The 24,642-nt window shown below is 36.9% G+C and overlaps 3 protein-coding genes across 3 annotated transcripts; 1 reads left to right on the top strand and 2 right to left on the bottom strand.

Annotated features, from left to right (window-relative positions):
- Window positions 1-763: 763 nt before the first annotated feature.
- LOC136151592 (putative olfactory receptor 2B8) lies at window positions 764-1,702 on the top strand. Its single transcript, XM_065912838.1, has one exon. It carries the CDS (start codon window positions 764-766, stop codon window positions 1,700-1,702), a length of 939 nt encoding a protein of 312 aa, XP_065768910.1.
- Window positions 1,703-9,559: 7,857 nt separating this feature from the next.
- Window positions 9,560-10,516, bottom strand: LOC136151218 (olfactory receptor 2G3-like). Its single transcript, XM_065912163.1, has one exon. It carries the CDS (start codon window positions 10,514-10,516, stop codon window positions 9,560-9,562), a length of 957 nt encoding a protein of 318 aa, XP_065768235.1.
- A 6,437-nt stretch (window positions 10,517-16,953) lies between these two features.
- Window positions 16,954-17,910, bottom strand: LOC136151217 (olfactory receptor 2G3-like). Its single transcript, XM_065912162.1, has one exon. The coding sequence runs from the start codon at window positions 17,908-17,910 to the stop codon at window positions 16,954-16,956; it is 957 nt and encodes a 318-aa protein (XP_065768234.1).
- Between the last annotated feature and the right edge of the window lie 6,732 nt (window positions 17,911-24,642).

The following is a 24,642-nucleotide window of genomic DNA, read 5'->3' as shown; positions in this document are numbered from 1 at the left end:
ATATATATATTTACATATATATATATATCGAAACTTTTCTGGATAAATATATACTATTTGGTAAAAATGTGTTCAACATAGGTAAAATAAGTGAAAACTTTAGTCCCACTTATGTTAACTTCTACTAACTATTTCTTGGCTAAATGTGATAATAAATTAATTCTATAAGGGATTGTCTTTGGTCCTTGGAATTTTATCCATATTAACTTAATTACAATAAGCAGAAAGGAGACATACAGTAATTAAAAAGGAGGATTTATATTCTTTAACTGACAGTTCCTATCAAAGATGATAAATTTCATCTGTTATGATATAAATGTATTCAGATCAGCAAGAAAGTGAACTGAATTGAGAAAAAAATAAGTTAGAAAATGTATCGAGTGAATTAGAGGTTTAATGAAGCTCCAATGAAGTCTTGGTGTCTCTCCATCTTAACATTTCCAACACTTTCTTTTTGCAATGAATATTGTGTAATACATCTTTACAATATTTACTTTTGTAATACCTCGACTTAGCTATGTGCTTACCAAATGAAAGTCATGGCTTAAAATATGGTTGTTAAAATATAGATATATTATCGTTAACTCTCATTCTTCTTGCCTAGGTAGTAAAAGGAAATACATTAATGATTTTATTTGTTTCAGCATCCCCTACCCAGTTCCTCTGTTACATGTAGGTTCATGAACCAGCATTAAGTTCTAAGCAAAGGCTAATCAAGCTCCAAAATCTGACTGTGGTGTTTCCAGCAAGTAGAGTCACAGCAATGAGAAGATTCAATAACACTCTTCATCACTCCAAGGGCTTTGTTCTGGTGGGCTTCTCTGAATGGCCCAAACTAGAAATGGTTCTTTTCGTGGTCATCTCCATTTTCTACATAATGACTCTCCTTGGGAATTCAGCCATCATTATCTTATCACGCCTTGATCCCAGACTCCACATCCCAATGTATTTCTTTCTGGCTAATCTCTCTTTTTTGGACCTTTGCTATACTACCTCCACTGTCCCCCAGATGCTGGTCAACATACAGGGTGGCCAGAGAAAAATCAGCTATGGAGGCTGCATAGCTCAACTATTCATCTTCCTTGGCTTAGGATCCACTGAATGTGTCCTTCTCTCAGTAATGGCCTTTGATCGTTACGTAGCTATCTGCCAGCCTCTGCATTACACAGTTATCATGCATTCTAGGCTATGCCAACAACTGGCAACTGTGGCTTGGGTAACAGGTTTCAGCAACTCTCTGATGCAAACAGTGTTGACTTTCCTGTTACCTCGCTGTGGTCAATATCAGGTGGAGAATTTCTTCTGTGAAGTACCTGCCATGCTTCAATTATCATGTGTTGATACATGGATCAATGAAGTGGAGATGTATGCTGCTGTGGTGGTCATAAAAGTTATCCCAGTGGGATTAATCCTTTTCTCTTACATCAACATTGTTAGGGCAGTGGTAAGAATCCAGTCTTCTGAGGGTCGCAAGAAGGCTTTCAACACATGTGGGTCTCATCTGCTTGTGGTCGTTATGTTCTATGGCTCAGCCATTAGCGGTTATGCATATATGGCACCCAAGAGCAATTCTGCCAAGTTGAAGGGCAAGCTTCTTGCACTCTTCTATGGACTCGTAACTCCAATGCTCAACCCCCTAATCTACACCTTGAGGAATAAGGATGTAAAGGAAGCAGTAAAGAAGCTGCTGGGGCGAGAATAAGAGCAAGGGTGGAACGTGGCTTAGGAGAATGTAGTCCTCTTATCATTCAAACACCACACTCCCAGAATGTCTTTACTAACTTTCTCTATTCCTTTCACTCCCAAGTAACAGTGGCTGATTGTTACTATTATCACCCAAGTATTTCATAGAAAGTCAAATGTTGGTTATTCTCCTTTTGAAATAATGAAGCAGCTTGAAAAGTGGATAATGAATATTTATAGGTTTTAATTAAATATTGCATTTTTACTCTGTTTTTTCTAATGAAACTTAAAAATTAATATCCAAATATGATACTAAAACTGGTGATTAAGGAAGCAATCTTGAGACTTCTTTAAAAAGCAGAAAAATGAGTACTTGAAATGACTAAATTATGCAGAATGCACCTATAGACCATCAAGAGGGCAGTTCATTTCTTCTTTTCATATACTTTCTTTAAAATGCTGTCAGTGTAGCTGTTGTATATGTAAAATAATTTAAATCAAATGAGAATGGAAGCTCCTCAGGGAGCCAAGTGCATGCTGTGGTTCTCCACACTGTTCTGAAGAAAAGGGGCATACCTGTAGAAAACTGTGCTTCTGACTGTTAGTTCACTTATCCTTCCCTCCTAGCAACCTCTTACAGAATATTTTTACAACTCTACGTGTCATTCTACAGAAGTTTTTCCTCATGGCACTCATCTCACACACTAGCAAAGTAATGCTCAAAATTCTCCAAGCCAGGCTTCAACAGTGCATGACTGTGAACTTCCAGATGTTCAAGCTGGATTTAGAAAAGGCAGAGGAACCAGTGATCAAATTGCCAACATCCACTGGATCTTCGAAAAAGCAAGAGAGTTCCAGAAAAACATATACTTCTCTGCTTTATTGACTATGCCAAAGCCTTTGACTGTGTGGATCAGAAAAAGCTGTGGAAAATTCTTAAAGATATGGGAATACCAGACCATCTGACCTGCCTCTTGAGAAATCTGTATGCAGGTCAAAAAGCAACAGTTAAAATTGGACATGAAACAGTTCCAAATCGTGAAAAGAGTACGTCAAGGCTCTATATTGTCTCCCTGCTTATTTAACTTATATGCAGAGTGTACATCATGAGAAATGTTGGACTGGATGAAGCACAAGCTGGAATCAAGATTGCCGGGAGAAATATAAATAATCTCAGATATACAAATGACACCATCCTTATGGCAGAAAGTGAAGAAGAACTAAAGAGCCTCTTGATGAAAGTGAAAGAGGAGAGTGAAAAAGCTTGCTTAAAACTCAACATTCAGAAAATGAAGATGATGGCAGCATTTCATGGCAAATAGATGGGGAAACAAAGGAAACAGTTACAGACTTTATTTTTCTGGGCTCCCAAATCACTGCAGATGGTGACTGCAGCCCTGAAATTAAAAGATGCTTACTCCTTGGAAGAAAAGTCATGGCCAACCTAGACAGCATATTAAAAAGCAGAGGCATTACTTTGCCAACAAAGGTCTGTCTAGTCAAAGCTTTGGTTTTTCCAGTAGTCATGTATGGATGTGAGAGTTGGACTATAAAGAAAGCTGAGCACCAAAGAATTGATGTTTTTGAACCGTGGTGTTGGAGAAGACTCTTGAGAGTCCCTTGGATAGCAAGGAGATCCAACCAGTCATCCTAAAGGAAATCAGTCCTGACTATTCATTGGAAGGACTGGTGCTGGAAGCTGAAAGTCTGATACTTTGGCCACCTGTTGCAACTGACTCATTTAAAAAGACTCATGCTGTGAATGATTGAAGGTAGGAGGTGAAGAGGACAACAGAGGATGAGATGGTTGGATGACATCACCGATTCAATGGACATAAGTTTGAGTAAGCTCTGGGAGTTGGTGATGGACAGGGAAGCCTGGCATAGTGCAGTCTATGGGGTCACAAAGAGTCAAACACAACTGAACTGAACTGAACATACGAGGAATGTGTATGTCTCTCAGTAATGGTGTTTTATCTAAAAACATCTTGTTGCCCAGACAGTATATATTTTATTCTTGGTGCTCAATCATCTTTATCAGCATTGTAATAGCTATTCTCAGCAGGCCAAATGGGAAAACTATATTTTCTTGAAATTGAAATGCAGGAAATCATATAGCTTCTTTACAAGGTTGTATTTCCCTAAACCCATGTTTTACAAACTCTGTTTTTATGTAATAACTACTTGATGTAAAAGCCTGTACTGTACTATGCTTAGTCACTCATTCCTGTCCAACTCTTCGAGACCCCATATACTGTAGCCCATCAGGCTCCTCTGTCCATGGAGATTCTCCAGGCAAGAATGCTGCAGTGGGTTGCCACTCCTCCAGGAGATCTTCCCAACCCAGGGGTTGAATCCAGGCCTCCCACATTGTGGGTGAATTCTCTACTGTCTGAGCCACCAGGAAAGCCCAAGAATACCAGGGTGGGTAGCTTATCCCTTCTCCAGGGGATCTTCCTGACCCAGGAATTTTTACCAGCTGAACTACCAGGGAAGCCCAGATGAAAAGCCTACCTCTCAGCAACAGTGTCCGGGCTTGAAACTGTCAAGAGCCTCTTGGATGTACTCTGAAAATAGCCCAAATATCTGAAAGAAGTTCCTACTTGGATACATGTCACTATGTAGTCATAAAATCTTTTCTTACCTTCTTATGCAAATTGTGATGTTCACGTTGGAAACATAGGAGAAAAAAGCAGACTGAGTGGATTTAACACAAAGTACAAAAAAACTTCCACTCTCAAAGATTGTAATGCAATAGGTCATTTAATTAATGGTGACGTACCCTTGTTGTTTCCAGAAATGTTTCAGCAGTGGATATATAGTTTATTTCTCCTAAAGAGTATGGAAGTGAGTTGCTTGAAGATGTTATAAAATGCCTATCATCTTTTTTTCTCAGAGTATTTTTTAAGAACAGTTTTAGCTACAGGGGCTTCCCTTGTGGTTCAGCTGCTAAAGAATCAGCCTGCAATGTGGGAGACCTGGTTTCAATTTCTGGGTTGGGAAGATTCCCCTGGAGAAGGGAAATGCTACCCACTCCAGCATTCTGGCCTGGAGAATTCCGTGTACTGTATAGTTCATGGGGTCGCAAAGAGTTTAACACAACTGAGTGACTTTCACTTTCACTTAGTTTGACAGCAAGTTTAAGAAAAAGGTTCAGAGATATTCCATATATCTGCCTCACCTCCCTCCCACCACCACCCCACCACCTGCCACCCCGCGACACAAAGAAAGCCTTGTGGATTATCAACATCCCACAACAGAGTGCTACATTCGTTCTAACCAATGAACCTATACTGACACATCATTATCTCTCAAAGTCCGTGCTTTACATTAGGGTTCATTCTTGGTGTTGTACATCGTATGAGTTTGAATACATTTATGATGACATATGTCCACCATTGAAGTATCATACAAGATATTTTCACTGTCCTAAAAATCCTCTGTGCTCTCCCTATTCACTTTCCTTCCACCCTAACACCTGGCAAACACTAATCTTTTCGATCTCCATAGTTTTGCCTTTTCCATACATGATACAGTTGGAATCATTATAGACTGTAGCCTTTTCAGACTGACCTCTTTCACTTAGTGATATGCGTTTAAGTTTCTTCTGTGGCTTCTCAATGCTTAATAGTTCATTACTTTTTAGCACTGAATAGGAGTCCATTGCCTGGAAGTCTCACAGTTCATTTATTTATTCACTTACTGAAGGATATCCTGGTTGCTTCCAAGTTTTGGCATTTACAAGTGGAGCTACGGTAAACATCCATGTGCAGGGTTTTGTGTGAACATAGGTTTTCAACCCCCTTGCATAAATACCAAGGAATATGATTGCTAGGTCATAGGGTAAGAATATGTTTAATTTTGTAAGAGACTGCCAAACTATCTTCCAAAGTGGATGTACCATTTTGCAATCCCATCAGCAATGAATGAGGATTTCTGGTGCACCACATGCTCACCAGCATTCAGTGTTGTCAATGTTCTGAAACTTGGCAGTGCTTGTAGGTGTTTAGTGGTATCTCATTGTTTTAATTTGCATAATTTGCATTTCCCTGATGACGTGATATGGAGCATCTTTTCATATGCTTACTTACCATCCGAGTATCTTCTTTGATGAGATGTCAAACTCTCTGGCCCATCTTTTAAATTGAAATGTTTAATTATTGTTGTTTTAATATTTCCTTGTATATTTTAGACAGCAGTTCTTTATGAGATTCTTTTGCAAATATTTTCTCCCAGTCTGTGGCCTTTCTAGAGCTAGCATCTTTTAAGTTTTACCTATATAATTTATTCTTCCTCCTTTGTTCAAAACCTCACATATTTTAATACTATAAAAATAGAAATTTCCTTGTTTTTTTCTAATATGTATATATATTTGATGTATGCGTGTGAGAGGTACAAAATGTTAAATATTTCAAATATCCTTGCATATATGGTCCAGTATTTGGGGCTTTGTCTCTTGGTCACACATTTTAACTATGAATTTGGACATAGTTTAATTCCGTTTAAACTAATTTAAGATTTAATTACATTTAAACCAGCATTCATTGGTTCTTCAAAATTGTGCTAGCTATTGTTAGACATAAGTAGTGATCTCTTGTAGAACGTTTATAGCTATACTTTATCATATTAATAATGTTCCCTTCTAAAGCTAGTATGCCAAATGTGGTTTTATGTTAGCATGAATGGATGTTGAATTTTATCAAAGGACTTTTCTGCACCTATTGAAATGATCCTATGGTTTTTTTCCCCTTTTTTGTTAACACAGTATATTCTATCGATTGACCTTGCAACATTAATACAACTTTGAATTCTTGGAATAAAATCACGTTGGTCATAATCTATTCTCCTTTTGTTATATTTTAGATTCAAATGCTAATAACTTGCTTAGAATTTTTCATTACGTTCATGAGAAAGAGAGAGAGATCTATAATTTTCCTCTCTTGAAAGACTTGGGAATCTTGATATCAAGATTTATTATTAATAAAATGTCTTATGGGCACAAGAATAGACAAGGAAAATAATGAAACACAATGGAGAATCCACAAAGAGACCCACATGATTTTAGACACTAGATTTATAACAAACTTGGTCCTGAGGAGAAGAGAGGAAACTGTAATTTTTAAATAGTGCTTTGTCAATTGGGTATTCATAAAAAATAAATATTGACATTCTTCTCACAAAAATTATTTTAGAGAATATAAATGTAGATTTTAGAGAATATAAATGTGAATGCAAAACATCAAACCATCTGAATATAACCCTGATGAGTATGTTTATGATTTGGAGATTGGAAAGAAAAGTTTTTTTAAAAAAATAATGCATAAATAGCACTAATATAAGGAAGTCATTGATAAATCAGATTTCATTAGCAACTTTTCTAATCACAAGATACCATTAAGAAAGTGAAATGTCCATCCATAGTGCAGGATAATGTGTTTACAAAACTTACTACAGCAAAAGTTAGATCAGAAGATAAAAATATCTACAAATCAAGAAGAAGAAAAAGCAGATAATCTAACATAAAAATGTCCTAAAATCTTGAATAGGTGCCTCACAAAAATTGATTCTTAAATGACCAATCAATATACAAAAAAGATGCTTAACTACTTTAGTCATCATGGAAATGCAAGTTAAACTCACAATTTAATACTACTATAAGATTCTCAGAATACCTAAACTAAGGCAGACTAATACCTCCAAGTGTGATTTAAAAAAATGAGCAGAAGTTATTCTCATACATGGCTGGTGGAAGTCTAAAATGGTTCCTCCACCTGAAAACTATTAGGTAGTGCACCTACTAAAGCTTAGCATGTGCATACCATATTACTTAGAAATTCTATTCCTAGATACACTCATCAAAATATTTAAATTAAAACACTCATACAAGCAGTACTGATAATAAAACCAAATAGAAATTATCAAATATTCAGTAGTTAAAATAATCAATAAATTGTATTATATTCATAATATAGAACTATACAGCAATGAAAGCAAAATATTGCTACATGCAATGTTGTGGATGAATCTCACAAACAAGTGAAATGAAAAGATTATGTACTGCCTTATTCAATCTATGCAAAGTTTGTAAACACGTAAACAAACTTTGTTTTTAGTCATCTGGGTACTAATTATATGTGGGTAAGAAAAATTAGTGAATGGAATTGGAATGCGGGGGCTTGGAGAGTGTATAATGTTCAAGTTTCATATCTGGGAAATGGTTGCATGTGTTTTTATTTTCTTTTTCTGATTAATCATCAAGGTGACAGTCATGTGTAGTGTTTTCTTCTTTATGTCAAGATTGTATAACTAGAACTTTATGCTAACATTCTTACAAGGAGAAATACATAGAGCAGTTTTTAATGACAAAATTATTAAGCAGTCTAACATTTCAAAAGAATAAACTTAAGTAATGATAATACATGTATGTTTTCCATACCTAATTACATATCATATTTAAAAACTTTAAAATTGTTCAAAAATAATGCAGCTTGATACAGTTTTATTTTATCATGTAGCCAAAAATAAAAGCCATTAATCAGATTCAGAAAATATTTTTCAACTTGGAGTTACAATTTGAGCAAAAAAAATTCTAAAAAGTCTATTCATAATTTAAAGCAAAATGATACATGATCTTAGAAGTCTAAGTTTCTTTTGCTTTAGGTTGATATAGCACATAACTTATCTTTATAAATCAGCCATAACATCATGGCATTTTAAAAGAAATTATATTTTAATTAATTATCTCCCTCTGCATGAAGAAAAGGAATACTGATTTGTTTACTTAAAAGCATATATATTTATTAAAATTGAAATTTTATCAGTTCATAAATATTAGATAAGTAAATGTAGTAGAAAATGATTGAAAGTAGAAACAGCATTGATACATAATAAAGAAAAAAGAAATAAGGACATATAATCAAATATCATTAGATGTCTCAAGAGACCTCATTGGTGAGAAATCTTAGTAGTATCATGACTCTCTTTTGAATTTGACAGGACATTCTCTTTTCTCAGAATCCATGTCCTTTGATAATGGCATTGGCAACCCTCAGTTTTCCATTAAAAGACTAGCTTGTTTATAATTAATTAGATTTAAATGCCCTGTCACTTTTCACATGTCAGGGACTGGATCTGTCACTTGATAGAAATCATTTAATCATCTAAATGCAAAATGAAAACTCAAAATCCATTTCTGGCACCAGTGTGGATACAATTTCTATGGGCAATCAAAATATCAAGGAAAAGCTAACCTGGCAAAGATTCAAATTAGAATGTAAGAATGAGAACAAACAAATAATTAAACCGCAGACTTAAACAGAATGATCAAGGGAGGGTGAGTTGCAGAGTCAAGGAATTCAGTGCAGTTAAGGTGGATTTTCAAACTACATGCTTCTACTGGTCCAAGGGTGGGATCCAATGGGCACTATTGCAACAGACCACCAGAAATAAGCTGCTAAAGAGTAGTTACTACTACTCTTTAGTTGTAGTAAAACTACTAGGTTTAAAAACACCTAGCTTGTGAGTATCACACTGTTTATTTATACAAAGGGACCAACCAATAGATTGATTTCATTTAACAAGGCAAAGCCAAGACTCACCTAAGAGAAAGGGCAGAGAGAGAAGAAAATAGGTCCTGGAAATAGTAAATCATGCTTGTAATTTATTGATCGACAGATAACAAAGACGTCTGTTTAGACAGTTTATCCTCAAGTACTTTAAATAAGGAAATGAAAGAAAGCAATTTCAGGCTTATGGGTTCTCTAGAAAGTCTTGCAGGTTTGGTTTCGCAGCATATATGTGAAGCTGTCTCCAGATAATGCCTTCTGGTGGATCTTTCCTTCAGCACCTCAGCCTTAGTCAGGCCACGTCTCTACTTTTACCTCTTCAGTTTCTCACTCTGCTGCGCTCTGTCTTTCTGTAGCAGCCTCTTCAAAGCCCCCTTTACATCTTTGTTTCTCAGAGTGTAAATGAGAGGGTTAAGGGTGGGAGTCACAATGGTGTACAAAAGGGTTATGAACTTCCCTTGACTGTGAGCATAAGAACTGTTGGGTTGGATATAGACAGCTGTGATGGTTCCATAGAAGAGAGTTACTACCAAGAGGTGAGACCCACAAGTGCCAAGGGCTTTTCGCCAGGCTTGAGCTGACCTGATCCTCATTACTGCTTGAGCAATGCATCCATATGAGATCAAGATAAGTGTCAGAGGGAGGAGGAGAAGCACCAAGGAAGCCATGAAGAGCTGGACCTCATTGGCATGAATGTTTACACAGGCCAACTTGACCATGGCAGGCACTTCGCAGATGAAGTGGTAAATCCTGCGGTTCCCACAACGGGGCAGGCGAAGGGTGATGGTGCCCTGAATTAGGGTGTTGCCCACTCCACTCAACCATGCCATTCCTACCAGAGACTGGCAAAGTCGTGAGTGCATAACTGTGGCATAATGGAGTGGTTGACAAACAGCAGCATAGCGATCAAACGCCATGACAGCTAGGAGAACACATTCAGTGGATCCCAGTGCCAGGGATGTGTAGAGTTGAATGGCACAGCCCGTAGGACTGATTGTCTTGTATGGACCATGGAGGTTCCATAGCAGTTGGGGAGCAATGCTGGTGGTAAAGCAGAGGTCAACAAAGGAGAGATGGGTAAGAAAATAATACATGGGTGTGTGGAGCATGGAATCCAGACAAGAGAGCAAGATGATTGCTGTGTTGCCTAGCAGTGTCAGGAGATAGGAGATTAACACAACCACAAAGAGGATCTTCTCAAGCTGTGGGTGGTCGGAGAAGCCCACCAGAATGAAATCCCCTGCCAAACTCTCATTAATTGTCATCATCACCCTACTCTTGAAAAGAAGAGAGGCACATGTGAAAATATAGAAGTCAGAGAGTGAGAAACAGTTAAGATCAGAAATGCAGTTGGGAGAAACTGATCCTGAAGGTGAGATAAGAGGAGAGAGAACCGTTTGTCTCTAGGAGGAAATTAAAGGTGTGCAAGAGCTTACAGAAAACTGATAAACATATAATGACATATGTGGACCATATAAGAAATGATTAATCATTAATTGCTTCTTAGTCCTCCCAAACGAAGGCTTCCCTGGTGGCTCAGATGGTAAGGAATCTGCCTGCAATAAGGGAGACCCGTGTTCAATCCCTGGATCAGGAAGATCCCCTGGAGAAGGGAATGGCAACCCACTCCAGTATTCTTGCCTAGAGATGGACAGAGGAGCCTGGTGGGTTATAGTCCGTGAGGTCCCAAAGAGTCGGACAGGACTGAGCGACTATGTTTTCTTTTATTTTTCTCCCAAACAATGTGTCAATTATTGGCTCTCTCCTGACATTCATTACCGATTGACCTGTTTATAAATCCCTCAAAGGCTAATCTTTAAGACCCTTTGGATAAATCCAAGGCTTAAACATGTCTTTTGATTCCTTTTTCCGCTTGCTCTTGCAATCTAATCGTAAGACACTTTGCCCATGGTGTTCCTATTCAGCAGTATTCCTCAGATATTTCTCAGCTCCTCGATGGTTTTTCAGTTTTAATCTTACCAAACTACTTCCTCTGCTAAAAATAGTCCCTCCTTATCTTGTTTACTAGTTAGCTCTTATTCACTTTTTACTTCTCTACTCGCCAAGAAAGGCTGTCACTTTTTAAATGTACTACATCTTTTTTTAATCTCCTTTCTAAAAATGTTTTTGTCTCTTATCCTCAAATCCTTCAGCAGCCCATCAGCAGCAACTATGTAATGAAAGTGCTATGAAGTTAGTGACATATCACTAAGGAATCAAACAGACTTGTTCCTCTGCTACTATATACTATAAAGTTATATAAAGAAAAATTCAGACTACTCAAAACATAGTTTTAATGAAATAAGTGAGATTTTTGAGAAGCTTTGGGTCCTTTGACCAATATAAAAATACTATATCTAATTAAAAACAAAATGTTTTTAATAATGCACTTAACATTTACTTGCAACTTACAACAATGTTTCTCTCTGAAGACTCTAATATCATTTAAACTAAACTGTCCTTTAAGTTTTTTCATTAAAAAAATGTTGAAAGAAAACTATTATATAGATGGTATCTATTAAGAAACTAAAATTATAGATGATTAGATATTTCACATTATCATTAGCATGACTTTGAGAAATGCATGAATGGATTGACTAGTAGTAAATGAGACAAGGGAACTGGTTAGGAGGCTGTTGCAATACTTCAGGAAACAGACAGCTTGGTGGTAGCTGGGAAGATTTATATTTTTAGACAGGCTCTACAGAATAAGTCTAGACAAACTTAGAGACTCCGGATGCAGAAAGTGAGAAGGAAGTGTCAATAATGAGCCACAGGTTTATTTCTTTAAAAATCAGGTGTCACTTACAGAGAAGCATGAAAGTGGAAAAAATCTTCATTAAAGAAAGTGCTAGATATACATATCTCTGTTTATGATTTTTAAAAATGTAATGAATAAGAATATCAAGCATGATTCAATTCTACTTTTGATTCTTTGTCACACATCTTCCTAAGTCATCCACTCGAAAATACCCAGGATGCTGTAATTGGAAACCACCAGTACCTTCTCTAACAGAAATTTTTTACTTTAAAATTTTCTATCAATTGTACTCATCATTGCATAACTATCCAAGATTATGTTTGAATGTGATCATTTCAGTCATGCATTTTAACCAATCTATTCTTATATCAATTAATTTTCTAAAAAGACTTTTTAATTCATGTAATTCTAGATGGTAACACAATCTAGGTGGTCTCTTAGTTTTTGGTTTGTACTCTTCATTACCTTCCTTTATATGATTGTTAGAATAAAACAACACTGGGATCTTAAACAACTTTTATTTCTTAAAATGTAAAATTGAATTTAAGGCTCTGTGCAATTTCAGTTTCCCTTTCTGCTTTCAGAGTTATCTCCCATCATTTATAATTTGTTCTGACAAAGTCTGTCTCTCTGTTCACATAAAGTTCTAATTTATTGAAACTTCTTGCTAACTGCTTTTCTTCTCCTTTAATGAATGTATTTCTTTCACCCTTAACAAATTCTACTAATCTGTTAATATTTGTCTCTTAGATTAGCATCATCTAAGACACACTCACATCCTCACTGTACAATACACTTGTCTTCTGAAATCCTGAATTGCAGTGTAATATTGTGTCAGTATGCATAAGGACCTTTTTCATTAAGCATGCCAAGTGTTATGAAATGGAAAGTAGCCTCTAGATAATGGGTTAAGATTTTATCTTAAATGTCTTTTGTATTATCCTTAGCACACAGGTCTTTTTTAAAGCATAGTTAAAGCCAAACAAATATGTTTTGAATAAAATAACACCTTTATTTTATGACCAAGCTAGACAGCATACTAAAAAACAGAGACGTTACTTTGTCAACAAAGGCCTGTCTAGTCAAGGCTATGGTTTTTTCAGTGGTCATGTATGGATGTGAGAGCTGGAATATAAAGAAACCTGAGCACCGAAGAATTGATGCTTTTGAACTGCGGTGTTGGAGAAGGCTCTTGAGAGTCCCTTGGACTGCAAGGAGACCCAACCAGTCCATCCTAAAGGAGATCAGTCCTGGGTGTTCATTGGAAGGACTGATGTTGAAGTTGAAACTCCAGTACTTTGGCCACCTGATGCCAAGAGCTGACTCATTTGAAAAGACCCTGATGTTGGGAAAAATTGAGGGCAGGAGGAGAAGGGGACAACAGAGGATGAGATGGTTGGATGGCATCACTGACTCAATGGACATGGGTTTGGGTGGACTCCAGGAGTTGGTGATGGACAGGGAGGCCTGGCATGCTGCAGTTCATGGGGTCGCAGAGTCAGATACGACTGAGCAACTGAACTGAACTGAGCATCTTTATTAATTCTACTAAACCACTTTTTCCCCAAATAGCAAAAATGTGTGTTTAAGATATATATTTAAACATAAAACAATATAACTACATATAATAATGTTGAAGACTAAATATCTATTGCAAAGGACCTACATTATTCAATTGCTGCACCAACTCCTCCCATTATTTAGTCAAGAAATTTCAGTCAGCAACAATATTAGAAGACCTGTTTTAAAAAATATAAAGCTCTGAAATATATATCTCCAAGCGATTTTTTCTGATATAATCATCATACCTAAATATATTTAACTCACTCCTTAACCCAGTTCCATTCATGTACTTGTTCTTGGGAAAGTAGAACACATGAGTATGACAATTTACTACATCCCACATTTTAAACTGCGTATATTTATATATGAATGGAGTCTCTTCAGTTCTCTACCATTTTTGAAAAAATAGAATGATTCCAAGTCTAAAGGGAGGAGGAACACATACATACAAATATACATGTACAAACATAATGCAAATAAACATCCATGTATGTTTGTTACAACTTTATAAGAAAGAGCTCATATCTTCAATACGTTAACAAACTGTATAATGGAAAGAATTTAAGAAAGCTAGGACTGAGAATTCTTTCAAATGTACAGAAAGCATGCTTTCTTTATTTTCTGTTTCTGTATTTATCTTCCTGAACATACATTCTTCAAGGTTAAGGGAGTGGTAGAAATGTAGTTTAATTCAAATTGAACTCCCTTCTAAAAGAGTAAGAATAAATTTAGTACAATGTTCAGAAATAAAAACACTTTATAGAAGGTGGATATGAAAGCTTGGGGGATTATTGACCAGGGTAGTTTGAGGAAGGGGCTTCCCTTGCATCTTCCCAGGTGGCTCAGTGGTAAAGAGTCTGCCTGCCCTACAGAAGACTCGGATTTGATCCCTAGGTTGGGAAGATCCCCTGGAGGAGGGCATGGCTCCTCACTTCAGTATTCTTGCCTGGAGAATTTCGTGGACAGAGGAGCCTAGCAGGCTACAGTTCATAGGCTTGCAAAGAGTCAAACACGACTGAGTCAAACACACACACTCATGCACACAGTTTGAGGAAGAATTACATGAACAATTGAAGAAAAGTATAATGTCGCTATATAGATAATTTGTAGAATATGTAAATAAACAAGAGAAAGCATGTGGTTCTCATTATTTCCTCACCTCTGATAATTTTGTCCTTCACTCTTCCAACTAGTTTAATAAGCCAGGAAAGTGATTCTTATGCATGAGCTTTCCAAACCACAAGGTTCTATATATGGATCTCTAAATCCAAGACTAAATGGGGTGGTAGTGTTTATTTCTGGAGCCAGAACGAACTAAAATTTGTTATGGTAGCAGGAATTTATATTAAGCCTGGAATGGAACCTTAGGGACTCTATCTTCCTAATTGAGCAATTAATACTAAGCACAATAGTGACCAAGAGCAAAGGTCTCTTAGGGAAACTATATGGAAATAACTACTTCTGATCACATAGATCTTCAGTCTTGAAGACTTACAGACCCTGAGTCATATGCTAAAGTCAAATCTTAGAAAAGTGAAATTAAAGTTCTCCACCTCAGCATAGTGTATATATAGAGGCATGATTTCCATGCAATTATTGAGCAAGTCACTTCCTAGGCAGGTTGATAAGAAGTCCAGGGGTCCCCAAGAAGAAAGTGTTCTGGGGTTCTCGAGAAGGAGATACGGGTCTGGAATTCTCAAGGAAAAGGAAAAGATGAATATTTCTTTCTCCTCTACATTCCTTAGTCTTAGTCACATCAAACGTTTTTGTTTTTTTTTCTGTAAGTCTGGAACTGATAATTACACAACAAACAATTCAGTTTAAACTCTGTACTAGGGATTATATAACAAAAATATACCCTGCTTGAGGACAGTTTCCCCTTCTTGAAAGCCTTCTGACTAATCCTGATATCTTAGAATATATATTATGGGAGTAGGTCTGGTGGGATCGTTCTAATATTAAGTTCTAATCCTGTTATCCTAAAATGTAAATTGTGGGAGTTGGTCTAGTAAACTTTTTACAAGCTTGAGACATTCTTTTGACTTATTGTAATAACTAATTTAAAAAGTATATAATTCCCTAACTAAAGACTAGCGAGTCCGTCCCCCTTCTGATGTACATGTCAGAAGCTTTCTCTGTCCCTTTTTATACTTTAATAAAACTCTGTTACACAAAAGCTCTTGAGTGATCAAGCCTGGTCCCTGGTCCCAAAGCTAACTCTTCTTTGGAGATCACGAACCCACCACCATTCACCATAAGCTATCATTATCACCATCACTTTCATATTTAAACAATCACCATATAATCAGAAAAAAAGGTTCTAACTGTTAAGATGTAGGAACACTCATACTGGGGCAAACACAAAATACACAGAGATGATTCCTCCAAAAGTCAGAAAGACAAAGGACAAAAAATCTCTCAACCCTATATCTCCCATGTCAGGAAATATAGCTGCTAGAAATATTGGAACCCTCAAACAAACATGCACACACACACACAAACACACACTCATGAAATGAATTAGATTTATGCCCTATCACTTTTCACATGGCAGGGACTGGATCCTATGATCTGTCACCTGACAGAAATAATTTAATCATCTAAATGTAAAATGAAAACTCAAAATCCACCATTGCTGGCACCCATGTGGACACAATTGCTATGGACACTCAAAATATCAATGAAAAGCTGACCTGAGAAAAACTCAACTTAAAATATAACATTAAGAAAGAAACAAAAAATTAACAACTAAACAGAATGGTCAAGGGAGGGTGAGTTGCAGAGTCAAGCAGTTCAGTGCAGATAAGGTGGATTTCCAAGATACAGGCTTCTACTGGTCCAAAGTTGGGATCCAGATGGGCAGTCCTACAGCAGACCACCAGAATAAGCTGCTAAAGAGTAAATCGAAAACACCTAGCTCATGAGTATCACATTGTTTATTTATGCAAAGGGATCAACCAATAGATTAATTTCACTTAACAAGGCAAAGCCAAGACCCACCTAAGAGAAAGGGCAGAGAGAGAAGAAAATAGGTTCTGGAAATAGCAAGTCATGCTTGTAATTTATTGACTGACAGATAACAAAGACATCCTTTTAGACAGTTTATCCTCAAGTACTTTATTGTTTTTTTCCATTTATTTTTATTAATTGGAGGCTAATTACTTTACAATATTGTAGTGGGTTTTCTCATACATTGACATGAATCAGCCACAGAGTTACGTTAAATAAGGAAATGAAAGAAAGCAATTTCAGGCTTATGGGTTCTCTAGAAAGTCTTGCAGGTTTGGTTTCGCAGCATATATGTGAAGCTGTCTCCAGATAATGCCTTCTGGTGGATCTTTCCTTCAGCACCTCAGCCTTAGTCAGGCCACGTCTCTACTTTTACCTCTTCAGTTTCTCACTCTGCTGCGCTCTGTCTTTCTGTAGCAACCTCTTCAAAGCCCCCTTTACATCTTTGTTTCTCAGAGTGTAAATGAGAGGGTTAAGGGTGGGAGTCACAATGGTGTACAAAAGGGTTATGAACTTCCCTTGACTGTGAGCATAAGAACTGTTGGGTTGGATATAGACAGCTGTGCTGGTTCCATAGAAGAGAGTTACTACCAAGAGGTGAGACCCACAAGTGCCAAGGGCTTTTCGCCAGGCTTGAGCTGACCTGATCCTCATTACTGCTTGAGCAATGTATCCATATGAGATCAAGATAAGTGTCAGAGGGAGGAGGAGAAGCACCAAGGAAGCCATGAAGAGCTGGACCTCATTGGCATGAATGTTTACACAGGCCAACTTGACCATGGTAGGCACTTCGCAGATGAAGTGGTAAATCCTGCGGTTCCCACAACGGGGCAGGCGAAGGGTGATGGTGCCCTGAATTAGGGTGTTGCCCACTCCACTCAACCATGCCATTCCTACCAGAGACTGGCAAAGTCGTGAGTGCATAACTGTGGCATAATGGAGTGGTTGACAAACAGCAGCATAGCGATCAAACGCCATGACAGCTAGGAGAACACATTCAGTGGATCCCAGTGCCAGGGATGTGTAGAGTTGAATGGCACAGCCCGTAGGACTGATTGTCTTGTATGGACCATGGAGGTTCCATAGCAGTTGGGGAGCAATGCTGGTGGTAAAGCAGAGGTCAACAAAGGAGAGATGGGTAAGAAAATAATACATGGGTGTGTGGAGCATGGGATCCAGACAAGAGAGCAAGATGATTGCTGTGTTGCCTAGCAGTGTCAGGAGATAGGAGATTAACACAACCACAAAGAGGATCTTCTCAAGCTGTGGGTGGTCGGAGAAGCCCACCAGAATGAAATCCCCTGCCAAACTCTCATTAATCGTCGTCATCACCCTACTCTTGAAAAGAAGAGAGGCACATGTGAAAATATAGAAGTCAGATAGTGAGAAACAGTTAAGATCAGAAATACAGTTGAGAGAAACTGACCCATAGGTGAGATAAGAGGGGTGTACCATTTGGGAGAGGAGAGAGAACCGTTTGTCTCTAGGAGGAAATTAAAAGTGTGCAAGAGCTTAGAGAAAACTGTTAAACATATGATGACATAACATGGACCATATAAGAAATGATTAATCATTAATTATTGCTCAGTTCCCCAAAGTTTCATTTTTTCTTATAAATCCACCCTCTTATTCCCCCAATAACATCCTGTAAGCTTGTAAGTTAAAGAAAATAAGAAGATGTTATCCAATCAATAAACATCTTTGTAGACATTCTATCAGTTGTCAATAATAAAAATAGCAATAAGAATATTTTCTGAAAAAAATTATATGATTACTTCCATACTCTACAGTAACACATGCAATTCTCAAAGTTATGCTAAGGATAATACGGAAAACCTAATCATCATAAAGTCTTAATTAGTTAATATATACCATCTACATAATAGTTTCTCTCAACATTTTTTCATAATGAAAAAAATGGGTAGTCTAGTTTAAATGGTGTTACAGAGTATTCAGAGAGAAGCACTGTTGTAAGTTGCAAGTAAATGTTTAGCATCTTATTAAAAACATTTTGTTTTTAATCAGATATTTTATTTTTATATTAATTAAAGGGCTCAAAGCTTCTCAAAAATTTCATTTATTTCATAAAACTCTGGGTTGTTCTGAATTTTTCTTTATATAGTTTTGTACTATATAGTAGCAGAATATCAAGTCTGTTTGATTCCTTTGTGATATGTCACTAACTTCATAACACTTTCATTTCATAATAACTGCTGACTAGCTGCTGAAGAATTTGATGATAACAGACAAAAAACATTTTTGGAAATGAGATAAATAAAGATGCAGTACATTTTAAAAACAACAACCTTTATTGGCAAGTGAAGTAAAGGGTGAATTAGAGCTTACTAGTGGATAAGATGGGTTTCCCTGGTGGCTCAGAGGTTAAAGCCTCTGCCTGCAATGCAGGAGACCTGGGTTTGATCCCTGGGTCGGGAGGATCCCCTGGAGAAGGAAATGGCACCCCACTCCAGTATTCCTGCCTGGAGAATCCCATGGATAGAGAAGCCTGGTGGGCTACAGTCCATGGGGTTGCAAAGAGTCGGACACGACTGAGCAACTTCACTTCACTTCAGTGGATAAGATAAGGAAGGACTATTTTTAGCAGAGGAAGTAATTTGGTAAGGTTTTAAACCAAGAAAGCATTGAGGAGCTGAGAAATAGCTGAGGAATATTGCCGAATAAGGAACAAGATGGGCAAAGTGTCTTATGGTTAGACTGCAATAGTAAGCAAACAAAATAATCAACAGAAATGTTTGAGATTTAGATTTATCCAAAGGACCTTAAAGGTTAGCCTTTAAGCCTTTTAACAGGTCAAGGAGTAACGAATGTCAGGAGGGAGTCAATAATTGGCATGTTGTTTTTGTTCATTTGCTAAGTCATGTCCGATTCTTTATGACCTCATAAACTGCACCTTGCCAGGCTTTCCTGTTCATCACTATCTCCCAGAGCTTGCTTAAACTCATGTCCATTGAGTTGGTGATATCATCCAACTATCTCGTCCTCTGTCATCCCCTTCTCCTCTTGCCTTCAATCTTTTCCAGCATCAGAGTCTTTTCAAATGAGTTGGCTCTTTGCATCAGTTGGCCAAAGTATTGGAGCTTCGGCATCAATCCTTCCAGTGAATATTTGAAGTTGATTTCCTTTAGGACTAATGGGTTTGATCTCCTTGCTGTCCAAGGGACTCTCAAGAGTCTTTTGCAGCACTGTAACTCAAAAGCATCAATTCTTTTGCACTCATGTTGTTTGCATTTAAAAAACAACTGGCCTCAGATTGCAGAATGGATTGACAAGTAGTGAATGAAACAAGGGAACTGGTTAGTTTGCAGTACTTCAGGAAACAGATGACTTGATGGTAACAGGGAGGATTGATATTTTTAGACAGACTCTGCATACTAAGTCTAGACAAACTTGAGACTCTGGATGCAGAAAGTCAATAATGGGTCACAGGTTTATTTCTTGAAAAATTGGATGTCATCTACAGAGAAGCATGAAAGCTGAAAATTTTTTGTAGAGAAAATGATAGGTATATATATCTCTGTTGATGATTTTAATAAAATTGAATGGATAAGAATGTCAAACATGATTCAGTTCTACTTTTGATTCTTTGTCACACATCTTCCTAAGTCATCCAACTTGGACATACCTCAGTTCAGGTTGGTCACTCAGTCGTGTCTGACTCTTTGTGACCCCATGGAAGGCTTCCCTGTCCATCACCAACTCCCGGAGCTTACTCAAACTCATGTCCATCACGTTGGTGATGCCATCCATCCATCTCATCCTCTGTTGGCCCCTTCTCCTCCCACCTTCAATCTTTCCCAGCATCACGTCTTTTCAAATGAGTCAGTTCTTCACATCAGGTGGCCGAAGTATTGGAGTTTCAGCTTCAGCATCAGTCCTTCCAATGAATATTCAGGACTGATTTACTTGAGGATGGACTGGTTGGATTTCCTTGCAGTCCAGGGACTCTCAAAAGTCTTCAACACCACAGTTCAAAAAATCAATTCTTTGGCGCTCAGCTTTCTTTATAGTCCAGCTCTCACATCCATATATGACTACTGGAAAAACCATTGCTTTGACTAAATGGGCCTTTGTTGGCAAAGTAATGCCTCTGCTTTTTAATATGCTGCCTAGGTTGGTCATAACTCTTCTTCCAAGGAGCAAGCATCTCTTAATTTCATGGCTGCAGTCACCATCTGCAGTGATTTTGGAGCCCCCCAAAATAAAGTCTGTAACTGTTTCCATTGTTTCCCCATCTATTTGCCATGAAGTGATGGGACAAGATGCCATGATCTTAGTTTTCTGAATGTTGAGTTTTAAGCCAGCTTTTTTCACTCTCCTCTTTCACTTTCATCAAGAGGCTCTTTTAGTTCTGCTATAATTGGAAACCTTCAGTACTTTCCCTGACAAAAATACTTTTCACTTTGCAATATTCTGTCAATTGTATTCATCATTTGTATAGCATAACTACCCAAATTTAAGTTTGAATGTGATGATTACATTCATGCATTTTAACCAACATATTCTTATTTCATTTAATTTTCTAAAAAGACTTTTTAATTCATATCATCCTAGATGGCAACACATTCTAGTGATCTCTTATCTTTTGGTTTGTATTTTTCATTACCTTCCTGTATATGATTGTCAGAATCATACAACAATGGGATGTTTATCAAGATACAACTTTGATTTCTTAAAATGTAAAATTGACTTTAAGGCTCTATACAATTTCAGTTTTCCTTTCTGATTTCAGAATTATGTCCCATCATTTAGAACTTGTTCTGGCCAAATCAATCTCTCTGTTTCCATTAAAGTTCTAACATACCGAAACTGCTTGCTAACTCCAAGTCTCCTCCTTTGAATGTCTAACCCATTTCTTTCACCTTTGACAAACTCTACTTACCTGTTAATGTTCATATCTAGATCAACATCTTCTAAGATGCACTTGCATCATCACTGTACAATACACTTGTCTTCTGAAATCCTGAATTACTTTGCAATACTGTGTCAATATGCATAAGGGCCTTTTTCATTAAGCATGCCAAGGGTTATAAAATGGAAAGTAACCTCTTAATGGGCTAAGATATCTATCTTAAATATCTTTTGTATCATCCTTAGCATGCAGGTCTTTTTTTTAATATAGTCAAAGCCAAATAAATATGTTTTGAATAAACTAATACCTTTATTAATTCTATTAAACCATGCTTCCCCTGAACTAGCAAAAAATATGTGTTTAAAACACATACTTAAACATAAAGCAACATAGCTACATATAATAATGTTAATTTAAAAACCAAGTATCTATTTCAAAGGACAAAAGCTGTTATTCAACTGCTGCACCAACTCCCCCCATTATTTAGTCAGTGAGTTTTAATGTCATCAGCAGCAATATCAGAAGACTCTGAAATATACTTCCCAGAAATGTTAGAGCGTTTTCTTAAGATAGATAGATAGATAGATAAAATCTCCAAGTATTTCTTCTTGGAGAAATACTTGGCATAAATATATATGCCCATATATATTTAACTCACTCATTAATTCAGTGCCATTTATGCAACTTGTCCCTAGAAAAATAGAATGCATGAGCATTACAATTTACTGCATCCAACATTTTAAACTGCATATATTTAAATATGAATGGAGTCTCTTCAATTCTCTACCATTCTTGAAAAAATAAAATGATTCCAAAACTAAGGGGAGGAAAAAGACATACATACAAACACAACATAAACATACATATATGTATGCATCCAAATGTATGATTTTATCAGAAGAGTTCATATCTTCAATACCTTAACAAATTGTATAACTGGAAATAATTTACGAAAGCCAAGAGTGAGGAAAAAATTCTTCCAAATGTAGAGACAGCATGCTTTCTTTTTTTCTTTTTCTGCATTTACCCATCCTGAATGTACATTCTTCAAAATTAAAGGAGCTGTACAAACATAGCTTAATTCAAACTGAACTCCCTTCTAAAATAGTAAGATTAAGTTTAAAATGATGTTCAGAAATTAAAACACTTTATAAACAATGGACATGAAAGCTGGGAGAATTATTATTGGCCAGGGTCGTTTGAGGAAGACTGACATGAGCGATCGTGGAAAGTAATTATTATTTTGTCTTTATGTAGATAACTTGTAGAATATGTAAATAGGCAAGAGAAAATATGTGGTTCTCATTATTTCCTCACCTCTGAAAATTTTGTCCTTCACTCTTCTAACTAATTAAATAAGCCAGGAAAGTGATGCTTATGCATGAGCTTTCCAAACCACAAGGTTCTAAATATGTATCTCTAAATCCAAAACCAAGCTGAGGTGGTAGTGTTTATTTCTGGAGCCAGAATAAACTAGTTTGTTACTATAGCAGGAATTGATATTGTCTGGAATGGAACCTTAGGGACTCTATATTCCTAATAGGGCAATTAATACCAAGCCCAATAGTGACCAAGAACAAAGGTCTCATAGGAAAACTATGTGGAGAGAACTACTTCTGGTCACACAGATCTTCAGTCTTGAAGACTTATAGACCCCCATGCACATGCTAAAATAAAATCTTAGAAAAGTAAAAATGAAGTTCTCACTCTCAGTACAGTGCATGTATCTTCCCGACCCAGGGGTCTAACCCATGTCTTCCACATGGCAGACAGACGTTTTATTGTCTGAGTCACCAGGGAAGACCAGTGTGTTCATAGAGGCATGATTTCCTTGCAATTATCACTGTTACTTTCATGTTTAATCATTATATAATCATCAAGACCTCAGAAGTGGAATACAGGTACATGTGTCACAAATTGAAACATGCCAATAGGACAAGAGACTCCAATAGAAAACTTGGGAGTAACACATTTACTTTGGCCAGCATTTCCAAAAAATTTCAAAAGTTTCTCTGGTCAAATAAGTTTGAAAAACTCAGCATATACACTCCTTAGAAATCCACAAAGTACACTGGTATGGTAAAGGCAATGCATGCTTTCATTAGATTTCTTCCAGAATATCCCCAAATTATTTGTCCACAAAACATTTTATTTAGTAATGCTGTGAACATTTTGTGTAAAGAGGATGGTGGGATAAGTTTTCAGGGACATTTAAAAAGTGTAAAAAAGGCAATTGGACATTCACATCACCTGGGAATGACTAGTTATAGTTTTACAACGAACATGGATTTTACGGAGAGTAATTATAAAATGTCTGAGGTTAAACTGAGGAGGATAAAGGAAACTTTTATCTACTTATGACTCTGAGAGGATCCTGAAATTGGCCTCAGTTTATATGTCTTATAATAAACAAGCCATATATCTATATATCTATATATATATATATATATAATGCTATGATAGATTAAAAATAAAGGCATTGCTATATGCAGATGAAATTAAGCTAATAACCCTCCTTGAATAGATTAACTGGTAGACATAAAATAGCCAAAATTATAAACTATTTAAAAACTTCAAAGAGCATGAGAACTAGGAAATAATGAATAAAAACATTTTAAGCATTTTAATATCTTCTCACAGTTGGTAGAAAAATATGTTTAAAAGTGATCATTATAATTTGAGGGTAAAGGAGACCATGCACAAAGAACTAAAGAATATCAGAAAAATAATGTGTAAATAAAATTTGAAATCATCAAATTGGTGAGACGTTTTCTACCATCTTTCCCCCACTAACAGTATTTTTGAGACTTTCTTTATGGAACTCCAGGAATCCAGGGAGTCTGAGAATGCAGGCATTGACAAAGGTAAAAGAACAGTTTCACTTTACTTTGTCACCTCTCCCCCACAGTGACCCAGTTCATGCCAAGAGAGATCTTCTTGGCCTGTGATTTCTCCTATGGGGAAAAGTGAGACAAAGGAGTGAATGCCCAGCTTCCTGGGCAATGTGGGATGCTGCCAAAGAGACCCACTTCTTTTAGATACTGAGATCGGTAGCATGACTAATGGGTAGGAAAAGGCTGGGAGAACAACAACCAGGGCTCTTGGAGTGCATCAAAGAGACAGGGATCCTAACCAAGTCCTGGACCGCCTTAGAAAGCCTGGCCTTGAGTCACTGAGGATGCCTTATCTGA

The sequence above is a fragment of the Muntiacus reevesi genome, chromosome 20, assembly GCF_963930625.1.
Source record: "Muntiacus reevesi chromosome 20, mMunRee1.1, whole genome shotgun sequence".
NCBI lineage: Eukaryota > Metazoa > Chordata > Mammalia > Artiodactyla > Cervidae > Muntiacus > Muntiacus reevesi.
The sequence above is the reverse complement of the archived record's forward strand: the minus strand, read 5'-3'. Positions and strand labels throughout refer to the sequence as shown.